General features: G+C 40.9%; 1 protein-coding gene across 1 annotated transcript in view; it reads left to right on the forward strand.

Annotated features, from left to right (window-relative positions):
• Window positions 1–4,145: 4,145 nt before the first annotated feature.
• The window catches only part of snrkb (SNF related kinase b), a 31,696-nt gene continuing 13,225 nt past the window's right edge, over window positions 4,146–22,616 (forward strand). The window contains exons 1-2 of the mRNA XM_052122752.1: window positions 4,146–4,395; window positions 15,671–16,342. Of these exons, the coding sequence (XP_051978712.1) occupies window positions 15,754–16,342 (589 nt within the window). The 5' untranslated portion in view covers window positions 4,146–4,395; window positions 15,671–15,753. The remainder of the gene's footprint in view (window positions 4,396–15,670; window positions 16,343–22,616) is intronic.

Consider the following 22,616-nt stretch of genomic DNA (forward strand, 5'->3'; position numbering starts at 1 on the left):
ATACACTTTTTGAACAACATGAGGTTGCGTTAAAGTTGGCCATTTTCATTTTGGGGTCAACTATCCCTTTACGTATTAGACAATTCAAGTATATTACTTGCCCTATAAAATTACTAAGATGTGTTAATGGACGAACTTATGTTTGTCTGTTTATAAGTGTGTGATTGTTTGGATAAATAAGAGAGACTCGCATAAAGGTGAAGAGAGAGAAATTTGAAATAGAGCAAAGAACACAGGCCGTTTGTGACAAAGGCATTTCACATTTGGCAAGATGATGTATTTTGATGACATCACTGTCTCCTTGGCTTTAGTGTTTTGAAACAGGATGTCAGTGAGCCAACCAGCACTGTTGCTGTGTGTGTGGGGGGACATTTGTATATGTTACAAACTGGTAATTACAAGGGTATTATTCTATAAATGTGGTTTATGAGGACATTTCTAGTATCCCATAATTCAAATGGCTTTAAAAAACATACTAAATTATGTTTTATTGAAAATTGAAAATTTCTGATTTTTTTTTTGTGAGGGTTAGGTTTAGGGGTATGGGTAGGGCTAGGGGATATAATGTATAGATCTTACAGTATAAAAAACATTATGTCTATGGAGAGTCCTCATAAGGATAGCTGCACCAAGGTGTGTGTGTTTGTGTGTGTGTGTGTGTGTGTGTGTGTGTGTGTGTGTGTGTGTGTGTGTGTGTGTGTGTGTGTGTGTGTGTGTGTGTGTGTGTGTGTGTGTGTGTTTATCACTTTGTGGGGACCAAATGTCCCCATAAGGATAGTAAAACCCGAAATGTTTGACCTTGTGGGGACATTTTGTCTGTCCCCATGAGGAAAACAGCTTATAAATCATACTAAATGTAAAAATGCAGAAAGTTTTCTGTGAGGGTTAGGTTTAGGGGTAGGGTTAGGTTTAGTGGATAGAATATAAAGTTTGTACAGTATAAAAACCATTATGTCTATGGAAAGTCCCTATAAAACATGGAAACACTACATGAGTGTGTGTGTGTGCATATTGAATGAATACAGGACATGATTTGTCCCGTTTTTAAGCCTGGTCAGATGGCGTCATGGTGAAATCATTCCAGATTTAACTTTGATATAAGTTGAAAATTTTGCCTAGCGTGGGTATGGAACTGCCTGAGAAGTCCACACATTGTGCTAAAAATATGTTCTATAAGATGTACAAAATTACACAGATCAAATAATGTATGTATACAATCACACGAGTCATAAAGACAAGAAATATAGGGGAAGAAAAAAAAAAAAAAGATCAATAAAAAAATACATATAAACCAACCAAAATGTATACATAAATAAGATAAATAATCAATTATTTATACACTGGCGGCCAAAGGTTTGGAATAATGTACAGATTTAGCTGTTTCAGAAGGAAATTGGTACTTTAATTCACAAGTGGCATTCAACTGATCACAAAGTATAGTCAGGACATTACTGATGTAAAGAACAGCACCATCTCTATTTGAAAAAAAGTGTAATCTAGACAGTCTAGACAGGCCCCATTTCCAGCAGCAATCACTCCAACACCTTATCCTTGAGTAATCGTGCTAAATTGCTAATTTGGTACTAGAAAATTGCCATAATATCAAACACAGTTTAAAGCTATTTGGTTTATTAAATGAAGCTTAACATAGTATTTGTGTTTGTTTTTGAGTTGCCACAGTATGCAATAGACTGGCATGTCTTCAGGTCAATATTAGGTTAAAAAAAAAAAATGGCTAAAAAAAAAAAAAAGAAAAGGCTTTCTCTAGAAACTTATCAGTCAATTGTTTTTTTGAGGAATGAAGGCTATACAATGCTTGAAATTATCAAAAAAACTGAAGATTTCATATAAGGTGTACACTACAGTCTTCAAAGTCAAAGGACAACTGGCTCTAACAAGGACAGAAAGAGATGTGGAAGGCCAGATGTACAACTATACAAGAGGATAAGTACATCAGAGTCTCTAGTTTGAGAAATAGATGCTTCACATGTCCTCAACTGACAGCTTCATTTAATTATACCAGCTAAACACCAGTTTCATGTACAACAGTAAAGATTGTATGTAAGGGTGTAAGTAAATATTGCAAAGAAAAAGCCACTTTTGAAACAGAAAAACAAAAAGAAAAGGTTAGAGTGTGCAAACAAACAGACATTAGACAACAGATAATTGCAAAAGTGTTATGGATCTTAATCCCATTGAGTTTTTCTGGGATCAGACTGTAAGGTGCGTGAGAAGTGCCCGACAAGACATCTAAGGCAAGTGCTACAGGACGTGTGGGGGGAAATGTCTCCTGAGTATCTGGACAAACAGACAGCTAGAATGCTAAGGATCTGTAAATTGGGCATTGCTGCACGTGGAGGATTTTTTGATGAGAACTCTTTGATGAGAACTATTACTAACTATAATGTTTTTTAATAAATCATGGGTCAGGAAAGTTCTAATTTTACCATATAAGAAAGGATATAGGCTACAGTTTGTATTATTAATAACTAATTAAAAATATTAAAATATATTCAATTATTAATATATATTAAAATATTATATAAAATGCATTTATTGCAAAAACTGTGGAGTATGTGGGAAGGGGCTGTGATATTTCTCACTATCAGCATCTTTTATGTGATTTATATGTCAAAAATAATAATAGTATTGAATAATAATAGTATACATATTTGACAGCTTATACGCTTTTACCCTTTGCTTTTTTTTTTTGTTTGTTTGTTTGTTTTTTTGTTTTTAGAAATGTGACTTATCCAATATATAGTATATTCAATATATTTCCAATAGAGTCAATTTGACACTGGCCAGTATCTCACTGTTGAAAAAACAACATCAAAACACATCCAAATAGTTGGCAGGAGTGTACTATTCCAGTATGTACACATATATGAAAATCAAAGCATTCAATTAAATTGTTAGAATTTGCTGGCTCTGAGGTCCCAAAAAGAAGTCCTAATTTAAAATATTTTATAGAGATTACATTCAGTTCTTGTAAAATAAGGAAAATTCATGAAACATCAATCTGATACTTCAATGTTAAGTAAAGGGTGAATACAGCCAGGCAAAGTTGGACAGTTAATGTAAGTTTTTCCATTTAAAGGTGCACTCAGTAACTTTTGTCTTTATGTCATCTTGGACTTACACTGACATCTAGTGGCTTGGATGCAGCACAATATAAAATCAATAGTTTTCAGTTTCAGATGTCATTGTAGAATTTTAGTACAGTCAGCCATGATTACTTCAATCAATGAGTGAAAGTGTCAAATAAGAGGGTGGTACTGAGATTAAGTGAGTAGTATTCGACAGATCCTGTGATTCTAACATGGCAGCCCCCATGTGCGTAAAATCTCATGTAGAATAAAACAGCTTTTATAAGGTAACTGATATGACTTGAGTCTTGGGTGGTAATGATTTCCTAAGTACTGTATATTGCAAAATTATAATTCATGTCTTTTAGGAGTTAAAAATTTTTAATATGGAAAAAATTACTGAGTGCATAAAGTTTGAATTAGCAATTAGTTTTTCACACAAACATATCGATTCACTTGGGGATTACTTTGACGCTGACTAAATATGCTTTATATTGATGTCCATTCACTAACATTTGATGAAGCTACAAACCTGGGATACATTCCTAAAAATCTTAAATCCTGTTCTGATGAAGAAAGAAGGTCATATACATCTTGGATGGCCTGAGGGGTAAATTATCAGCAAATTTTCATTTTGGGTTGAACTATTGGATTTAAGGGAGTTGCAAATGACAAGCAACGAGATTCCCTCTGAAAATCTATTTCATTCTTAAATTAAACCTTTCACAATTTTTCCTTTGCCAGTATGATATATGCTCACACATTGCAAGACCTTGGAATCTAGACTACTCATCCATCTCATTTGCACTTACATTTTGACATTAAAGCGATTTAAACCATCACAATGTGCGGAATGTTATTCTATTTGCTGTTTTTACATTCACTCCAATCACCTAATTATAGCCGGGTTGCATAATGGTGTTCATCAGACTTCAGAAACATTTCTCAGCATGGCCTTGCCTAGCCTCAGCGCTCTCTCGCCCAAGTCCGGGTAAGCTGGAATGCATTGACGTCAGAGGAGGGTGAGCGCTCGAGCGCTAGAGCAGAAGTGAGCGCGCGAGCACTGCGGAGCCACGAGCACATAGGAGGAAAAGAACTGCGACGCGCGCCACTATATGCCTCGTCCTTATCGGACAGCGGGCATTATTTATATCTAACGAAAACAATAATAGGTTATTTTTTTGTATCGACTATTTTATCAATTTGAACAGCATAGATAAATACAAAAGACAAGGGGAGGCAGGGAATGTTTACATCGGATGCTCTTGTACATAGACGCGTAACTCTCGTACTACCACTTTAAACGGTAAGTTATTGCAGACAACAATTGTAAGTGGCGTATTTGACATTTTTCCTAATTGTATGGATGTTGGCAGGAACTCAAGAGTGCAGTTGCGGAGCTGAAGTTTGTCATGTTGCTGAAGTGGCCCTCTGCTATTGATCTATAGGACTAGAATTAGGGTTATATTGCTTTGAGTTTAATGTGTGATCTTTGGGAAACAGCATGCTAGGGTGTAATAGTTGGATGTTATTGCTCTTATTGTTTGTGTTGTGGTTGTTGATGATTTGATAAAAAATAGCTGCTGATTGTTGTATTTGTATCCTGTTATATAGTTGGTCCGTGCTGTGTAACCAACATGGATGTTTAGGGGGACCACTCATTATTTAGATTATTGATTGACGAATATAGTTTTAAAATAATCCTGCATGTGCTGTTACATCCTTGTCATTGGCAGGTTTTGTTGCTATTTGAGAGTGTGAATAGTGTTTAATAGGTGAGTCTAGGTGAGTTAGAGATGTGGCTGGAAGACAAGCACTGAGTCAGAGGCATCAAGCTGGCCTGCATTTTGTTTCTCCTTTCCAATCTCTTCTTCATACACACACAGTATGGAATTCACCCTATCATCTGTTTTATGTACTGTAGTCCTGGAACTTGGGGCATCTTACGGGACACAAAAAGCAGACATAAAAAAGGAGACAAAGAGACAGAGTATAGAACGAGAGAGGGTCTCTTTTTATTTGTTTTGCATTGTTTCGAACTATTTGTTCTTTGCATTATTTTAAGCTGCAAATGCATTGGCAATACGAAAACACTCATATTTTACATGTCAATGAACCACATTAAAACTGTAAAGGAAGCTAATAAAAATGTAAAAATGGAGAGAGTATGTCGTAAGTAATGCATTTAGAATCCAAGTTGTTATTGTTGAAAGGAGAGGTTGTATACCACTTAAAAACTAATGCAATGCATAGGCAAAGACATAAGACAGATGCACTATATTGTCTCTATGAGCTCTATGTTCTGCAGCATCGCTGTGTAGATGCATACTTGAATATATATAGGCTTAGCATGTGCCCAAAGTCCTAGACTCAAAGTCCTAGACTCAGCACTCTGTGTGTGTGTGTGTGTGTGTGTGTGTGTGTGTGTGTGTGTGTGTGTGTGTGTGTGTGTGTGTGTGTGAGAGAGAGAGAGAGGAAATGTGCAAGAACACGGTGGTTTGTGGCAGTTTTACAGTGATTTAGTAGATCAGATTGAAATGGAGTTTGAGTATGTGTGCTAATGTGTCAGGTCACAGTGTTATTGAAGCTGTGTCCTCATACACATTAGCTCAATCACAAGGCAGGCCTCAGGGATTTGGGATAAGAGGGGAGCACAGGTCACTCTGATCATGCTGGAGTGTGTGTGTACTTGTTTATTCTACATTGTGGGGACCAAATGTCCCCACAAGAATAGTAAAACCTGAGATCACCTACATTGTGGGTCCCAGTCAATGGTCCCTATATGAGGGAAATTGCTCATTAAACATACTAAACAATGTATGTGAGGGTTAGGTTAGGTTAGGTTTAGGGGATAGAAATTATAATTAGTTCTGTATAAAATCCATAAATGTGTGTGTGTGTGTGTGTGTGTGTGTGTGTGTGTGTGTGTGTGTGTGTGTGTGTGTGTGTGTGTGTGTGTGTGTGAAATTGTTCTTTAAATGTGTTCTTGTTAGGAATTCCTTGTCTTGTTTCACTGTTGCCCTTGTTTGCCTTTTTTGTCACCTTTGCTTTCCTTAGTTTTCTCTTCATTCCCCTTTTGTCTGCCCTGTGTCTCACTAATCTATTGTTTATGAACTACATTTCCCACAATCCACCTGCCGTCATCACTGCCATTTTGTTCATTGTTTTCACCTGTGTCTCATTTGTATTATCACTCCCTGTGTATTTAAGCCCTGCTTTTTGTTCACTCGTTCGTTGAATGTTGTTAGCCTGGTGTGTGTTCCCTGCCCGTGTTTTCTATGTTATGTTTATTTCCCCATTGAGGGTTTTCCTTTGTGTTTTGCCTGTTTGTTTATGTAATAAAGTTTAACTGCATTTGGATCCGCATCTCCTCGTCTGCCTTCGCTGCCCATTCGTAACAGAACGAACGACCACACTATGGATCCAGCGGTTCAACGAGCAAACTTCCACCTACTCTGCTTGAAGCAAGAAGACCGCCCTATAGAGGACCACATCCGCGACTTCCTTAAGCTGGCGGGTATCTCGGATTTCCCGGACTCCTCTCTGGTGGTCTTCTTCAGGCGCAATCTGCACCACGCACTTAAGGAGCGGCTGCCACAGGCGACGCATGGCTGGACCCTCCGCGACTTCCTGGTGGCGACCCTACTGGTGTGCGACTCACCGTCCACAGTGGGGTCTCTTCAGCCACCCCCGGCGCCCCCTGTAACACCAACTCCACCTGTCAACGAGGTCACCCTCACGTCAGTCGCCTTCCAGGAGCCAGCGCGGCCCTCTTCGTCTGCCCGGAGGAGGGAGAGAAGACGGGCTTCCGCCTTCCGGCCCACGCCTGCCCCGGTCAGCGAGCCAGAGCCCTCGCCTGCCCCGGTCAGCGAGCCAGAGCCCTCCCCAGCTACGGTCAGCGAACCAGAGCCCTCGCCTACCCCGGTCAGCGAACCAGAGCCCTCGTCAGTCACGGTCAGCGAACCAGAGCCCGCGCATACCACGGTCAGTGAGCCAGTGCCTGTCGCTTCAGAGGTCAGTGAGCCAGTGCCTGTCGCTTCAGAGGTCAGTGAGCCAGTGCCTGTCGCTTCAGAGGTCAGTGAGCCAGTGCCTGTCGCTTCAGAGGTCAGTGAGCCAGCGCCTGTAGCCTCGACCGCCCCTGAGCCAGCGCCTGTAGCCTCGACCGCCCCTGAGCCAGCGCCTGTAGCCTCGACCGCCCCTGAGCCAGCGCCTGTAGCCTCGACCGCCCCTGAGCCAGAGCCTGTAGCCTCGACCGTCCCTGAGCCAGCGCCTGTGGTCTTGTCCGTCCCAGCGCCAGTAGCCGTGACCGTCCAAGAGCCAGTGCCAGTAGCCGTGACCGTCCAAGAGCCAGTGCCAGTAGCCATGTCCGTCCAAGAGCCAGTACCCGAGCTTTCCAGAGCTCCGCCCTCCGAGCTTTCCAGAGCTCCGCCTTCCGAGCCTCCCAGGCTTTCCAGAGCTCCGCCTTCCGAGCCTCCCAGGCTTTCCAGAGCTCCGCCTCCCGAGCTTTCCAGAGCTCCGCCTCCCGAGCTTTCCAGAGCTCCGCCTTCTGAGCCTCCCAAGCTTTCCAGAGCTCCGCCTTCCGAGCTTTCCAGAGCTCCGCCTTCTGAGCTTTCCAGGGCTCCGCCTCTCAAGTCTCTCGAGTCTTCCAGGGCTCCTCCTCCCGAGCCTCCCAGGGCTCCGCCTCCCAAGTCTCGAGTCTTCCAGGGCTCCTCCTCCCGAGCCTCCCAGGGCTCCGCCTCTCGAGTCTCTTGAGCCTCCCAGGGCTCCGCCCCTCAAGTCACTCGAGTCTTCTAGGGCTCCGCCCCTCAAGTCACTCGAGTCTTCTAGGGCTCCGCCCCTCAAGTCACTCGAGTCTTCCAGGGCTCCACCCCTCAAGCCTCTCGAGCCTTCCAGGGCTCCGCCTCTCAAGCCTCTCAAGCCTTCCAGGGCTCCACCTCCCGAGCCTCCTATGGCTCTGCTCCCAGAGACTCCAGAGCTTCCTACGGCTCCGCCTCTCGAGCCTCCCACGGCTCCGCCTCTCGAGCATCCTACGGCTCCACCTCTCGAGCCTCCTACGGCTCCTCTCCCAGAGACCCCTGAGCCTCCTACGGCTCCGCCCCCAGAGCCTCCTACGGCTCTGCTCCCAGAGACTCCAGAGCCTTCTAGAGCTCCGCCCCTCGAGCCTTCTATGGCTCCGCCACTTGAGCCTCCCACGGCTCTGCCCCCTGAGCCTCCCGAGCTTTCCATGGTTCCTCCTCCCTCGGCTCTGCCTCCTGAGCCTCCCACGGCTCCGCCCCCTGAGGCCTCTGAGCCTCCAGAGCCTCCCTCAGCTCCGCCTCCAGAGCCTCCCTCAGCTGAGCCTCCCGAGCCTCCTGCGGCTCCGCCCCCTGAGCCTCCCGAGCTTTCCATGGTTCCTCCTCCCTCGGCTCTGCCTCCTGAGCCTCCCACGGCTCTGCCCCCTGAGGCCTCTGAGCCTCAAGTGCCTCCCTCAGCTCCGCCTCCAGAGCCTTCCTCAGCTGAGCCTCCCTCGGCTCCGCCTCCAGAGCCTCCTACGGCTCTGCCCTCAGAGCCTCCTGAGCCTCCTGCGGCTCCGCCTCCAGAGCCTCCTGCGGCTCTGCCGCCAGAGCGTTCCAGGTCACCGCCTTTAGGGCCTCCTCCCAGGGGTCCTGACCCTGTCCCTGACCTGTGGCCTCCTCCCAGACCTTCTGAACCTGTTCCCGTCCTGTGGCCTCCTCCCAGGCCTCCTGACCCAGTCCCTGTCCTGTGGCCGCCTCCCAGGCCACCTGACCCTGTTCCAGTCCTCTGGCCTCCTCCCAGGCCTTCTGACCCTGTTCCCGTCCTGTGGCCTCCTCCCAGGCCTCCTGACCCAGTCCCTGTCCTGTGGCCTCCTCCCAGGCCTCCTGACCCAGTCCCTGTCCTGTGGCCTCCTCCCAGGCCTCCTGACCCGGTCCCTGTCCTGTGGCCTCCGCCCAGGCCCCCTGACCCAGTCCCTGTCCAGTGGCCTCCTCCCAGGTTTCCTGACCCAGTCCCTGTCCAGTGGCCTCCTCCCAGGTTTCCTGACCCAGTCCCTGTCCTGTGGCCTCCTCCCAGGCCTCCTGACCCTGTCCCTGTCCTGTGGCCTCTGCCCAGGCCCCCTGACCCAGTCCCTGTCCAGTGGCCTCCTCCCAGGTTCCCCAAACCTGTCCTTGCCCGGTGGCCAGCTCCCTGACCACCTGAACTTGTCCTTGCCCTTTGTGCCCCCTTGGACTTCCTGCCTGCCCTTTGTGCCCCCTTGGACTTCCTGCCTGCCCTTTGTGCCCCCTGGACTGCCTGTCTGCCCACCACAAGCCCCCCAGTCTATGGACATTTTTTGTTTTGTTTTATGTTGATCGTGAGGAATCCGATCCTTTAGGGGGCTATGTTAGGAATTCCTTGTCTTGTTTCACTGTTGCCCTTGTTTGCCTTTTGTCACCTTTGCTTTCCTTAGTTTTCTCTTCATTCCCCTTTTGTCTGCCCTGTGTCTCACTAATCTATTGTTTATGAACTACATTTCCCACAATCCACCTGCCGTCATCACTGCCATTTTGTTCATTGTTTTCACCTGTGTCTCATTTGTATTATCACTCCCTATGTATTTAAGCCCTGCTTTTTGTTCACGCCTTGTCGTTCGTTGAATGTTGTTAGCCTGGTCTGTGTTCCCTGCCCGTGTTTTCTATGTTATGTTTATTTCCCCATTGAGGGTTTTCCTTTGTGTTTTGCCTGTTTGTTTATGTAATAAAGTTTAACTGCATTTGGATCCGCATCTCCTCGTCTGCCTTCGCTGCCCATTCGTAACAGTTCTGGTGAAGAAATAGAGTCATACACACCTGGGATATCATGAGGTTATGTACATAATGAATGAATTTTCATTTTTGGGTGAACTATCCCTTTAAATATTGATACGAAAAACAGAATGCATGTCTCGAGACACATTTTTAAAGGTTAAATTATTTTTAAGTTGATCTTAAAAAGTGCATATTTACATAAAAAAATAAATAATTTAAAAAAGCAAAATTTGTTCGGCCCCCCTATATTTCTATTGTTTTGCTAATATATTAATTTTATTGTGTTATACTGGCAGTTTAAATGTTTTACTGTCTGTGCGACTTAAGTTTGAGCAACCTGCAATCACCTTGGCCTACATTGTGGGGACTTTTGGCTGGGAAAATTGGTTAATAAACACATTCAATGTCTTAAAGAAATAAAAAATATCTAAAAAAGTTTCTGTGAGGGTTATGTTTAGGGTTGGAGTTGGTTAGGGAGATAGAACATCATTAGTTCAATATAAGTACACCACCAGTCAATGGAATGTCTCAACCGTGATAGAAAAACAAATATGTATGTCTGAGATTGCGAGTTTGTGAACACGTTAATGCACTCCAAACAGTAGGCACGCAAGCTCCCGCTGCACCATACTGACCTCACCACCATAAATGATGCATGATGGGAACATGGGGCAATGAGATCATATCTAAAGGAAACCCCGTTCCATTCTCCCCAACTCCTCATCTCTTTTCACATCTCCACTTGTCCATCAGCCCTCCCTTCTCCAAAAAGAGAAGGGGAATGACTCATCCTTTCACACTCTCCCCTGGTGCCTCCTGTCACACCGCAAGCCTTCTGACAACTCTGCGTATGGCTTCTGTATCAGTGTACAAAATAAATGAGTTGGAGACTGCTTTCTTGCATCTGATAAAAGACCCCAGTTTTTCTCATTTCGACTGCTGTCATTTCCTAATGCTGCCGTTCAGAAATTGCTGAGCTCGCTAGATTTCCATCTCCTTTTCGTTCTTCGTTCGCAGGAAGATGAGGAAAAGGCTCACAGGAAGTGCAACATCTGCGTGTGTGTTGTGTTACTGAGAAAGTTGTCCCAAGCTGCAGATGTCTGGGCACTATCAGCAGGAAGCACTGTGCGTGCTTTCCATTCCCGATAGGAAATAGCCTTGCCGAGGTTTGCGTTCCCTGCCATGCTTTGTAAATGATAGAAGAACATGGGAAGGGTGGGCAGCCCTATCCTTCCTCAGTATGGAGGCCACCCGGTCTTTGTTACGTTCTTTTACTCTGTTTTTCTTTCCTTAACTGGCTCTTTTATTTGTCATCTGTCTCACTCTCTCTCTTTCAGTCTGCATCACTAAATAAATACATCTCACAAAAGCCTGTAAAACATCAGACAGTTTCTTTTCTCAGTGCGTCAATAGCAGTGGGAGTTCGAAAAAGATTAATGATCTGTCACATTCTAAAAAACTCTAACAGAAGAAAGCTTTCAGATCAATTTTAAAGGGAAAGTTTTCCCAGAAATGAAAATGTTGTCATTTACTCATCCTCATGTTGTTCCATACATATATGAATTTCTATCTTTTGTAGAAGACAAAGGAGAAGTTTAGCAGAATGTTCAATCATATCGGAGTCATAGCATATTGGGAAAAGGTGACCCGACTTCGAGTCCCGGCTCGTGAGGTCCTTTCCCGATCCCATTCCCACTCTTCTCCCTCACATTTCCTGTCTTCTCTCTACTTTCCCTATCCCATTAAAGCCAAAAAGCCATAAAAATAATAATAAAAAAATAGAATGTTCAAGCATGTCCTTTTCCATACAATGAAAGTGAATGGAGACGAGGGCTGTTGTGCTCCAAAAATTTGCAAAAAGCACCATAAATGTGGTCCTTATATCTTATGTGCTATATTATAAGTCTTTTTAAGCCATGCTGTAGTTTTCAGTAAGGAACGGACTGAAATTGATGTCATTACACACTGAAAGTATTCCCTCTGCTGTAGCTTTCAAATCGCATGTCTGTTTGTGGACATACAATACTGTATGTCGTGGCAAGAAGCATTGCGGATCATTTTCATGATATTTTATGTAATTTTTTCTATGTGGTTGTTTTTTCTAGGCAGACTGTTATTGACGGGGGGGGGGTCAGATATGTTATGCATATGTTTTATCATAAACAATAACATTGGACTTTGTGTGTGTGCGTGTGTGTGTGTGTTTGTGTCAATCGGTACTCGAAAGCACTTAATCCATTAGACAAAGGGCAGGCCATAATTAGCGCAATTGATTTCAACTGAAAAGAAAAACTCTGCGAGTCTATTTGATGTGTGTTTGTGTGTGAGTGCACACGTATGTGTCTTACACTGGCATCATGGCATTGGTGTCCTGTTCAACCTCTATCACTGCTCATTAACAATTCAGCTTCTTCCATCACACCATACACATACTTATGCACACACTCACACACACACACTAATAATGATATCCCATTACAGGTATTGATCCACACCATTTGTGCTACGCCCGTTACCCGACTCCTCTGGGGTCCCATACTCTACTACACGCACCCCCCTTTCTTTCTTCTCATCCCTTGTTTTTTCCGTCCATCTGAGCATTTCTATCTAGGCCAAATAAGAATTTTACTTGCATTTGTTGATTTGTTGTTATAAACGGACAGTTAACCCAAAAATGAAAATTCTGTCAATATTTTCCTAATTTGTTTCATCCCAAACCAGTGTGACTTCCTTTCCTCTATGGAACACAAAATATGTTAGGCAGAATGTTAGCAGTCACCATTCACTTGCATTACATTGAGTTTTTCCATGTAATTAAAGTGAATGGTGACTGAGATCTCCTTTTGTGTATTTACAAAGTCACAAAGCAGCAAAGAAATTTGAATCTTTGGGTGAACTTGGGCCTGGGTAGCTCAGCGAGTATTGATGCTGACTACCACCCCTGGAGTCGCGAGTTCGAATCCAGGGTGTGCTGAGTGACTCCAGCCAGGTCTCCTAAGTCTCCTTGCCCCGGTTGCTAGGGAGGGTAGAGTCACATGGGGTAACCTCCTCTTGGTCGCGATTAGTGATTCTCGCACTCAATGCGGCACATAGTAAGTTGTGCGTGGATCGCGGATAGTAGCATGAGCCTCCACGTGCATTGACTGTCTCAGAAACTGAGGCAACTGAGACTTGTCCTCCGCCACCCAGATTGAGGTGAGTAACCGTGCCACCATGAGGATCTACTAAATAGTGGGAATTGGGCATTCCAAATTGAGGAGAAAAGGGGATAAAAATAAATAACAAAATGTAAAAAAAAACTTTGCATGCAAACAAACTGTTTAATATGTTAAACATTCCTTAATAAAAAACCTCTGGCATTCAAAGCATCTAACAATATGTTACAAAGGATGCATTTAATGCCAATTGATGTCATAAATATCAGTTCCTGTGATTGCAGTATTAAATGTAGGTCTGTGCGATATGACAATAATTGTCATTGTCGATTATTTCTCTTGACATTGTAATCACGATTATTAATTTCGATTAATAGAATTTATATGAAATTTATGTTACTTAAAAATTTTTTTTGAGAGTTCTAATTTTGTTGCACCATTACTGATAGACCTACAGTATGTACTTAACGAACATGTCTGTGATTGGTTACAATGCCCAATCACTGAAGAAAAAAAAGTGGTAACACTTTACAATAAGTTTCCATTTGTTAACATTAGTTATCAACACCATTTAACATGAACTAACAATGAACAATACTTATTAAGCATTTATTAATCTTGGGTAATGTTACTTTCTAATGTGAATATCAACATATAGTAATACATTTTTTAAATCAAATGTTGTATTAGTTGACATTAGTTAATGCACTATGAACTAACATGAACTAACAATGAACAATTGTATTTGTATTAACTAACATTAACAAAGATTAATAAATGCTGAAAATTAAATAGTCAATTATTTATTCATGATACCTAATGCATTTACTAATGTTAACAAATGGTACCTTATTGTAATGTGTTACCAAAAATGTAAATACAGAATTGTAATTCTATGGGAGTAGATCTAAATGTAATGCTGTAATTGACACTTTTCACGATAAGCTAATTGCATAAGCCAGAACTGTATCTCGATTTTCTTATTTGTCTTGCATGCATTGTATCATTATGACATCACTTCTTGTCTACGATTGGCTATTTTGTTATAGACAGCCAGAATCGTGTTCACACATGTGAGAAATGTCCCTCCTATTAATTATATTATAGATGTGCACTGCGTTACATAACAGGAGGAGTTTGTTATGAAGTTGTTAGTAACAGTGTAAGGAACTCTTGTTGCTAAGTAACTATTTTACCATAAAGTAATTGCTGTATGACAGTAATAATCGTTTAATCACATGACAGTTGGTTAATCGGGTCTTTTTATGAGATTTTAAGTTCAGTGTCTGGCAGTCTTGGAGGCAAATATTAACAGTACCTATCCTCTCCTGAGTGAAGAAATAAGATCAATAAATAAACCTGTTAGACGACTTACTCTCAGGTTAGACCCAGTACTCTCTCCCACTCACACGCAGACAGCAGACACGCCCACACTAACCTTCTTCTTCAATAATATTGTGCGGAAAGTCAAGTATAGTTCATCTGTATAGGTAGCATGGTCTATTTCAACACAAAGAGCACTTTATCCTCTGTAAATAAAGATTCCTAATAGGGCTTTACAACCTGATGCCATATCAAAAGCTACTGAATATAAGCATAGTTGTGATTCAGGTGTTGACACATAAATCAAGTGAGTGGTGACCAGAACTCAGAATGTCCAAAAAGCACATAAAGGCAGCATAAAAGTAATCGAAATGGCTCCATTCGTTAAATCCTCTGAAGCAATATTATATGTGTGGGTGAGAAACAGATCCATATTTAAGTCCTTTTTTACTGTACATCTCCACCTTTGACCAGCCCCAAACAGTAGGTGTCTGAAAGTAAAAGTCACTTCCTCACCAGAATGTGGAAGTGAAAGTGAACATGTAGGTTTTCAGTAAAAAAAAAGATCTGTTTCTCACCCACACCTATCATATTGCTTCAGATATTATTACATATTGTATTTAACCATTAGAGTTTTATGGATTACTTTTATGCTGTGTTTATGTGCTCAAAAGTTCTGGCCACCATTCACTTGCATGTTGAGGACCAACAGAGCTGAAATATTCTTCTAAACATCTTCGTTTGAGATGAGAAGTCATACATATCTGGGATGGCATGCGGGTAAGTAAATGACAGTGTGTGTGTGTATATATATATATATATATATATATTATGAACACAGTACTGTGCAAAAGTTTTAGGCACTTGTGAAAATCTTTCAAAGTGAGGATTTCTTAAAAAAAATTCATTAATCAATTAACATTGTAATATCAGTAATATCTATATTTGGTGTGAACACTTTTGCCTTCAAAACAGCACTAATTCTCCTACTTACACCTGGATACAGTTTTTCTTGGTTGTTGGCAGATAGGATGTTCCAAGCTTCTTGGAGTATTCACCACAGTTCTTTTATTTAGGCTGTCTCAATTGCTTCTGTCTCTTCGTAAAATCCCAGACTGACCCAATGTTCAGTGGGGGGCTCTGTGAGGGCCGTGCCATCTGTTGCAGGACTCCCTGTTCTTCTATTCTATTTCCAAAAGTAATACTTGGGAGTCTAACATTTATATTTCCTATTGACACACTAAAGCTGAAGATCAAAGGTCTGCTGTTTTTTTTTCAAAGGTCTCCTCACTGTCTCTTTCCCTCCTTTGTGTTTAAACAGGTGATGTCTCAGTAGAGCCCTGGTTTCCTTCAGATCCCTCTGGTCACAGAGCCCTGCAACTGTATCCCCCTGCTTAATCCAAAATGTCTACAACCAAAAGTGTCTACGAGGGCAAGATAGCCGGCCTGTATGACCTGGACCGCACACTGGGCAAAGGCCATTTCGCCATGGTCAAACTAGCCCGTCATGTTTTCACGGGCCAATTAGTTGCAGTCAAAATCATCGACAAGACCAAGCTTGACGACTTAGCGACCAGCCACCTTCTCCAAGAAGTCCGTTGCATGAAGCTAGTCCAGCACCCCAACGTCGTGCGACTGTACGAGGTTATCGATACGCAAACCAAGCTCTACCTTATCCTGGAGCTGGGCGATGGAGGTGACATGTACGATTACATCTTGCGCCACGAAGGTGGCGTGGCCGAAGATACAGCGAAAGTGCACTTTGCACAGATCGTACGAGCAATAGCCTACTGCCATCGTCTGCACGTTGTGCACAGAGATTTGAAGCCGGAGAATGTTGTTTTCTTCAGGCAACAGGGGACAGTGAAACTCACAGATTTCGGGTTTAGTAACCATTTTCAGCCCGGCACCATGTTGATGACCAGCTGTGGTTCATTAGCGTACTCTGCCCCAGAAATACTTCTAGGTGAAGAGTATGATGCTCCTGCAGTGGGTAAGTGTGGAAACTGTGTTTTTATTTGAGTTTCTGGTTATATTCTAATCTGTCTGTACTTCTGGCGGTCTGATTGCTCAGTCTATGTCTGTTCGTCTGTCTTTTTATGACAAATTGTGCCAATTATGTTGTGAGATCTATGTTTAGATCCAGTTTATTTTGTTAAGATCTCTCTCTCTCTCTCCATCAGGAAATATCAAATTGTTTGTCAAATTAGCTGTTGTCAAATTAATTCTTCCCCTAGCCAAGAGGAAAGAGCAGGTAGCAGGAAACAAACGGTTAAGAAATTAGTTTATTCAGAAACATTAGTTGCATATTTGTCAATGCTCTGTCTTACTCTCTCTGACCAGAATGGAAATGTAGTGCTTAACAGTGTCTTAAATGGAGACAACCACTTAACTCTGACTTAAAAAAAATTATGCATTACACTACATAGGGTTAAACAACATTTTTAAACATTAAAATAACCCATTTACAATTATAAAAAAATAAAACAATTCTGGGTTCAATACAAGTTAATAGTTCACCCAAAAAATTATATTTTATTATCATTTACTCATGTAAATACTCATGCCATCCCAGATGTTTAGGACTTTCTTTCTTCAGCAGAACACAAAAAAATATTTTTAGAAAAATGTTTTGTCTCTGTAGGTCCATACAATGCAAATGAATGGTGATCAGACCGTTGTAGCTCCAAAAATCAAATAAAGGAAACATAAAAGTAATCCATATGACTCCGGTGTTTAAATCCATGTCTTCAGAAGCAATATAATAGGTGTGGATAAGAAACAGAACAAAAGTCTTTTTTTACTCAAAATCTCAACTTTCACTTTCACTTTCAGAAGTGAACATGAAACTAAACAGGCACCACATATGACTTTCAGATGTGAAAGTGAAAGTGGAGATTTAGAGTAAAAAAAGACTATTATTTTTAACCCACATCACTTCTGAAGATATTGATTTAACACGTGAAGTCTTATGGATTACTTTTATGTTTCCTTTATGTGATTGTTGGAGCTACAAAGGTCTGATCGCCGTTCACTTGCATTATATGGACTTACAGAGCTGAGATATTTTTTTTAAATCTTTGTTTAAGTTCTGCTAAAGGCAGAAAGTCATACAAATCTGAGATGGCATAAGGGTGAGTAAATGATGAGAAACTTTTCATTTTTGGGTGATCTATTCATTTAAGCTCAATCAACAGCATTTGTGGCATAATGTTGATTACCACAAAAATAATTTGGACTCATCCCTCCTTTAAAAAAATATGTTAACATGATTTTAGTGTGATAAAATCGCTATCACCTTTTCTGTGTAAAGTTATATGAAATTTTACAACTCCGTTGCCATGATGACGTTTCACTCAAAAAAAAAAACTACAATCCTGGTCATTTAGTAATCCACCAAAAAAATAACAATTTAAACAACTTTACATCTTAAATAATACACAAATTTTAACAGAAGAGTGAATGCAAGTGCTTTTATACAATTATAAGCTTCAAAACTCCTTCAGTATTGATGATAATAAATATGTCAATAATGCCATACTGACTTGGCCCTTCCTTCAATATCCTGATTCGTAGTTTTTCTGTTTCCGATTGTGTTGCTTTATTCATTCAGTCAAAGAGACTTATATATTCTGTCTTGTCGGACTGTAATTTGTTTGCAGTGCAGTCAAACTAATTCATGCAGGATTAAATACCAGCTGCCCGCAATCCTAAACGTCAAACTATATGTTTGTGTTACAAGAGCTCTGGGCCACTTTGCACTCCTCTCTCAGTTCATCTGTTCATCCTCCACTCTCCTCTGTCCACGTGCCTCTTCTGGCTTTTAATCGCTACCATTTGCCGAGCGGAAATCTTCTGAATGAATGAAGTGCACATCTTGTGCTGTGGCAGAGGTTGAGCATGGAGACTTTTGTATCTGGTCAGATCTAAACATGACTCAAATCCTGATGCATTCAGCACGTCTGATCCATATTTGCATGAGAGCCCAACCAACTTTATTGTGATTACTGAGTGGTGGTGGCGTAGTGGCTAAAGCACAGGGCTGTTAATCAGAAGGTCGCAGGTTCTAACCCCACGGCCACCACCATTGTGTCCTTGAGCAAGGCACTTAACTCCAGGTTGCTGGAGTTAATAAATCCCTGTAATAATTGCACCGTAAGTCGCTTTGGATAAAAGCGTCTGCCAAATGCATAAATGTAAATGTAAATGTACTGATGTTGCAATCAATATCTGGCCAATAATTGACCACCATTTGTGAATGATATGATATGAGTGTATGGTTCATCAATGTATGTTATTCCAAAAAAACAAACAAAGTTCATAATCATTCATAAAAATGTAACGGCTTGTTTCATCAGAAATATATTGCATTACAGAAGTAAAATGGGTTGCAAACTCCGTTTCATGATGGCTAAAACCGATTGTGTAGATATTCACCTCAGTGTCAGCTATTGAGAAACCCGTATTGGTGTTTTGCTGCCCCAGTACATGCAGTACATATTTCCAATGTGTCAGGAAATGCTTTGTCTAAGACTTGCTTGTGAGTGCTATAATGTTGTGTCTTTGAGGATGAGAGGATGAATGTTGCTAGCCATACGGTTAGGGTTAGTCATGTTGCTTCTATCCATAATCCTTTCTGTTGTTCAGACCCAGCCACCTTATTAAGCTCAGGAGACTCAATGTACAACAAAGAGAGAGAGGGGGAGAGGGGGAGAGGAGAAAAGAAGGCGGATTACAGTGCCGTTCACACAGAACAGATTGAATTGATGCAGCAAACAGGATGCAGAAATGTGATTTGATTAAGTAGAAGTGAAACAGAATTAATTTAAAATAAATTCATATATAAATGCTTTACATGTAGTTTTTAGTAACACATTACATTTTTCAGTATGAATTACATAAACAAGATTTTCCAGAGTATTTTCAGAAATATATGTATATATATATATATATATATATATATATATATATATATATATATATATATATATATATATATATATTTATTTATATTTCATAAAGTTTTATGGGCTGTGGCTTTAATTTACCCCAAACTCTTCAAAATGGATACAAACACCAATATACTGTATATGAATATATTCAAATTTGACCATCGATAATTATTATATCAAGTTTTATGAAGTTTTGCAATGATGTATGGCAAGATTAAATGTGTTTTGATATGTATATTTTTTTGACAGCATCTTAGAAAACTCATGGTGTGAGATGTGCTGTAGTGCCCAAACACGTCTGTATATCACGGTAATGTGCACTGACAATAAAAAAATTGCATATCCGGAATGCAATGCAATGTTGGGTAGAGCAAGATGGATCCAGTAAGAGAGACAATGGGGCAGGCAGAGGCTTTAGAGGACATTTAAGCTTAACGTTGTGACAGACGAAGATGAAGACTATTAGAAATGACACGTGCATGGACTACATCTGTCTCTCGCTCTCTCTTGTCCCAGTTCAGGATATGGCTTGCTAAAGCACAGATGTTTGTACCCTTCAGCTCGCCTGCTCTGCTGTTATTTATATTACATTTGTCTGATATGTTTTACTCGGAGCAGCATGTGACGTGGGTCAGTAATTCTCACCGAGGCTGCATGTGCCTGGATTAGAACCACACAAAGTGAGTCATCCTCTTCAGAGCATGTAAAGGATGATGTAGGTGCACGCATATAAGAAAACACTCAGGTTTTTTTGCCACATGGACGCTAGAGGCATGCAAACCCAAGGGATTATTTCACCCCTCACGGAGTGAAATCTACTCTTTCGTTAGAAGTAGGGCAGATAAGGGATGAATGGTCATGCGTTGTGCATAATTACATTACTGGGTCAGTCAGAATTGACAGTAAAAAGAGCTTTAAAAGCAGGAAAGTTGCTAAAGAAGTTGACAGTGGTTAGCTGTGGTGCTCATGCAGACGATGTGAGTTCGAATCTGGCTCAGCACATTTCCTGATCACATTCCCCCTTCTCCTAATCTCATTGTGCCATTGTGTCAGAATTACTGTAATTACTAGATGAGTTCTCTGAGATTCTACTCTGAGCTGTTATCACGTCCTCTGACTTCAGATATTTTGTAATGCTGCCTATTTCATTTTATATAAAGACTGTGCATTGATTCCAGACATTACATACAAAGTCTCATTTCCTCAGTATCTGCAAGGACCCCCTTTTCAATATTTAAAAAAAATAATAATTTGACCAACTCCCTCATTGCGCCCTTTCCCAGCCTCTTAAATGTTTCTATCCACCGGGATTCTAAAACTTTTTAGGGTTAAAATTCTAAAGATTCTAAGATTCCTACATTTGTAAGATTTTACCATTCTAAAGATTCTAAGACAGTTGCATTTTATTATTTACAGCGTGCGTTGTTTCCCCCCATCATTTCCTTTCCTCTCTCTTCTAATGTATCAATAAATAAGCATTTTTTCCCTTCATCTTTAAGCATCACTTTAATCTTTATATTTTCACAGCCTTGCACACAAATACAGACATCTAATTCAGATCAGCTTTGTGTATTTAGGTTATGTTACATGTGATTGTACAGCGGTTTGTACAGAGGTCTGTTTATTTAATCTAATCTTGTGAATACATGTCAGTGCCCATTTGCTTGCCCGTGGCATGCTGCCCGTTGTAGTAGTTTTAATCAGCTTCTGAAGTTTGCTGGGCATGGGCTGGCATGTGTAACCTCATCTGGACAGTCTTCCTGTCTGCCAGTTCTGGGTCAAACTGATGCCAACTGAACCTGAGTAGAGAGACGGAGGGAGGGAGGGAGGTGAAAGAGTAGAATGTGTTTCCATTCTTAAAGAAGGTTTCAGCTGCAGAGAAGCTGATATCTTCAGTTTGAATGTTTGAATGTCAGTCTTAATATGTCTGTGTATGTTTGTTTGTGAGCATGCATGTGCCTGAAGCCTGGCCTTGTGTGTGTTGTGTGCATGGCTGAATATTCATTAGCTCTGTGTGAGGTTTTATTCATAGCCAGTAATCAGCTGCTCGGCTCTTATCCACTCACAAGAGTTCAGTCACACAGTGCCAGCTCACATGTGCACACACGCGCACACACAAGCACATGCAGAAACACATTTAAGTAACCGGCTCTCTAAATGACACACAACATATGTTCACACCCTGTTTGTTTAATGGTTGCAGTGGGTAAAATATGTGTGTTTTGCAGAAATTCCAGCAATGACTGTAAAAAAAGGGAACTATTATAAAACATTTAAAGCTATTTTAAAGCAAAAATGAACAAATGATGTATTCTTTTTAAAGATTTTGTTAAAGCTTCATGACATTGAGCTGTGTGTGAAGGTTGTAGACATTGCTGTTCAGAGATGTTCTGAGACAGATAATCACTGACATCTTACAAACTCACACACACACACACACACACACACACACACACACACACACACACACACACTTCTCATTGATAGCACAGATACTTTCTCACACTATGCAAAGTGCCAGTCAGAAAGCCATAATGTACATTTGTGCTTTTGTTTGTGTGTGTATACGTGTGTGTTAGCTGTATGATTTCTGGGGCATCTCTAATTTGTGTGTGCTGTGAAGCAGGACAGTCAAATAATTATAAAGGCACTAAAAGAACACTACAGAGAAAGAACAGAACCTCAGATCCATAGACTGTTGCTTTCACAAACCATTGTCACATTATTTAACCTAAATGGCAAGTAAAATATTTAAAATCAATTATTTTAACATTCTGAATATAGTATGATTCTAAAATTGCTATGATTTAAGATTTTTTAATTCTTAAGATTGTAAAGGATTGAAGGTTATAATCTTCTAAAGATTATATGATTCTAAAGAACATAACATTTCAAAGATTATAAAATTATAAAGATTATAAAATAAAACAAATCTAATTTCTAAAGACTTCAAAGATTCTAAAGAATTGAAAACCTCTTAAGATTCTGAGATTTTATAATGATAATGATAAATTCTAAAGATTTTAAGATTAAGATTTTAAAGACACTAATATTCCTTAAGTTCTAAAGATTCATATTAGTAAGAAAAGATTCTGAGATTCTTACGATTCTAAAACAGGACCTCAAGTCCTGAGACATACTCTTTCACACACCATTTTCACATTATGCAACAAGAGCCATTTTAGAATCAATTATTCTTGGATTCTAAAAATTTTAAGATTCAAAAATGGCTAAGCTTCTCAAGTTTCTAAAGATTAAGATTCTGAAGTATGGAAGATTTTGAAGATTATAATATTTGAAAGATTCTACAATTAT

Source organism: Xyrauchen texanus, chromosome 49, assembly GCF_025860055.1.
Source record: "Xyrauchen texanus isolate HMW12.3.18 chromosome 49, RBS_HiC_50CHRs, whole genome shotgun sequence".
Classification (NCBI taxonomy): Eukaryota; Metazoa; Chordata; class Actinopteri; order Cypriniformes; family Catostomidae; genus Xyrauchen; species Xyrauchen texanus.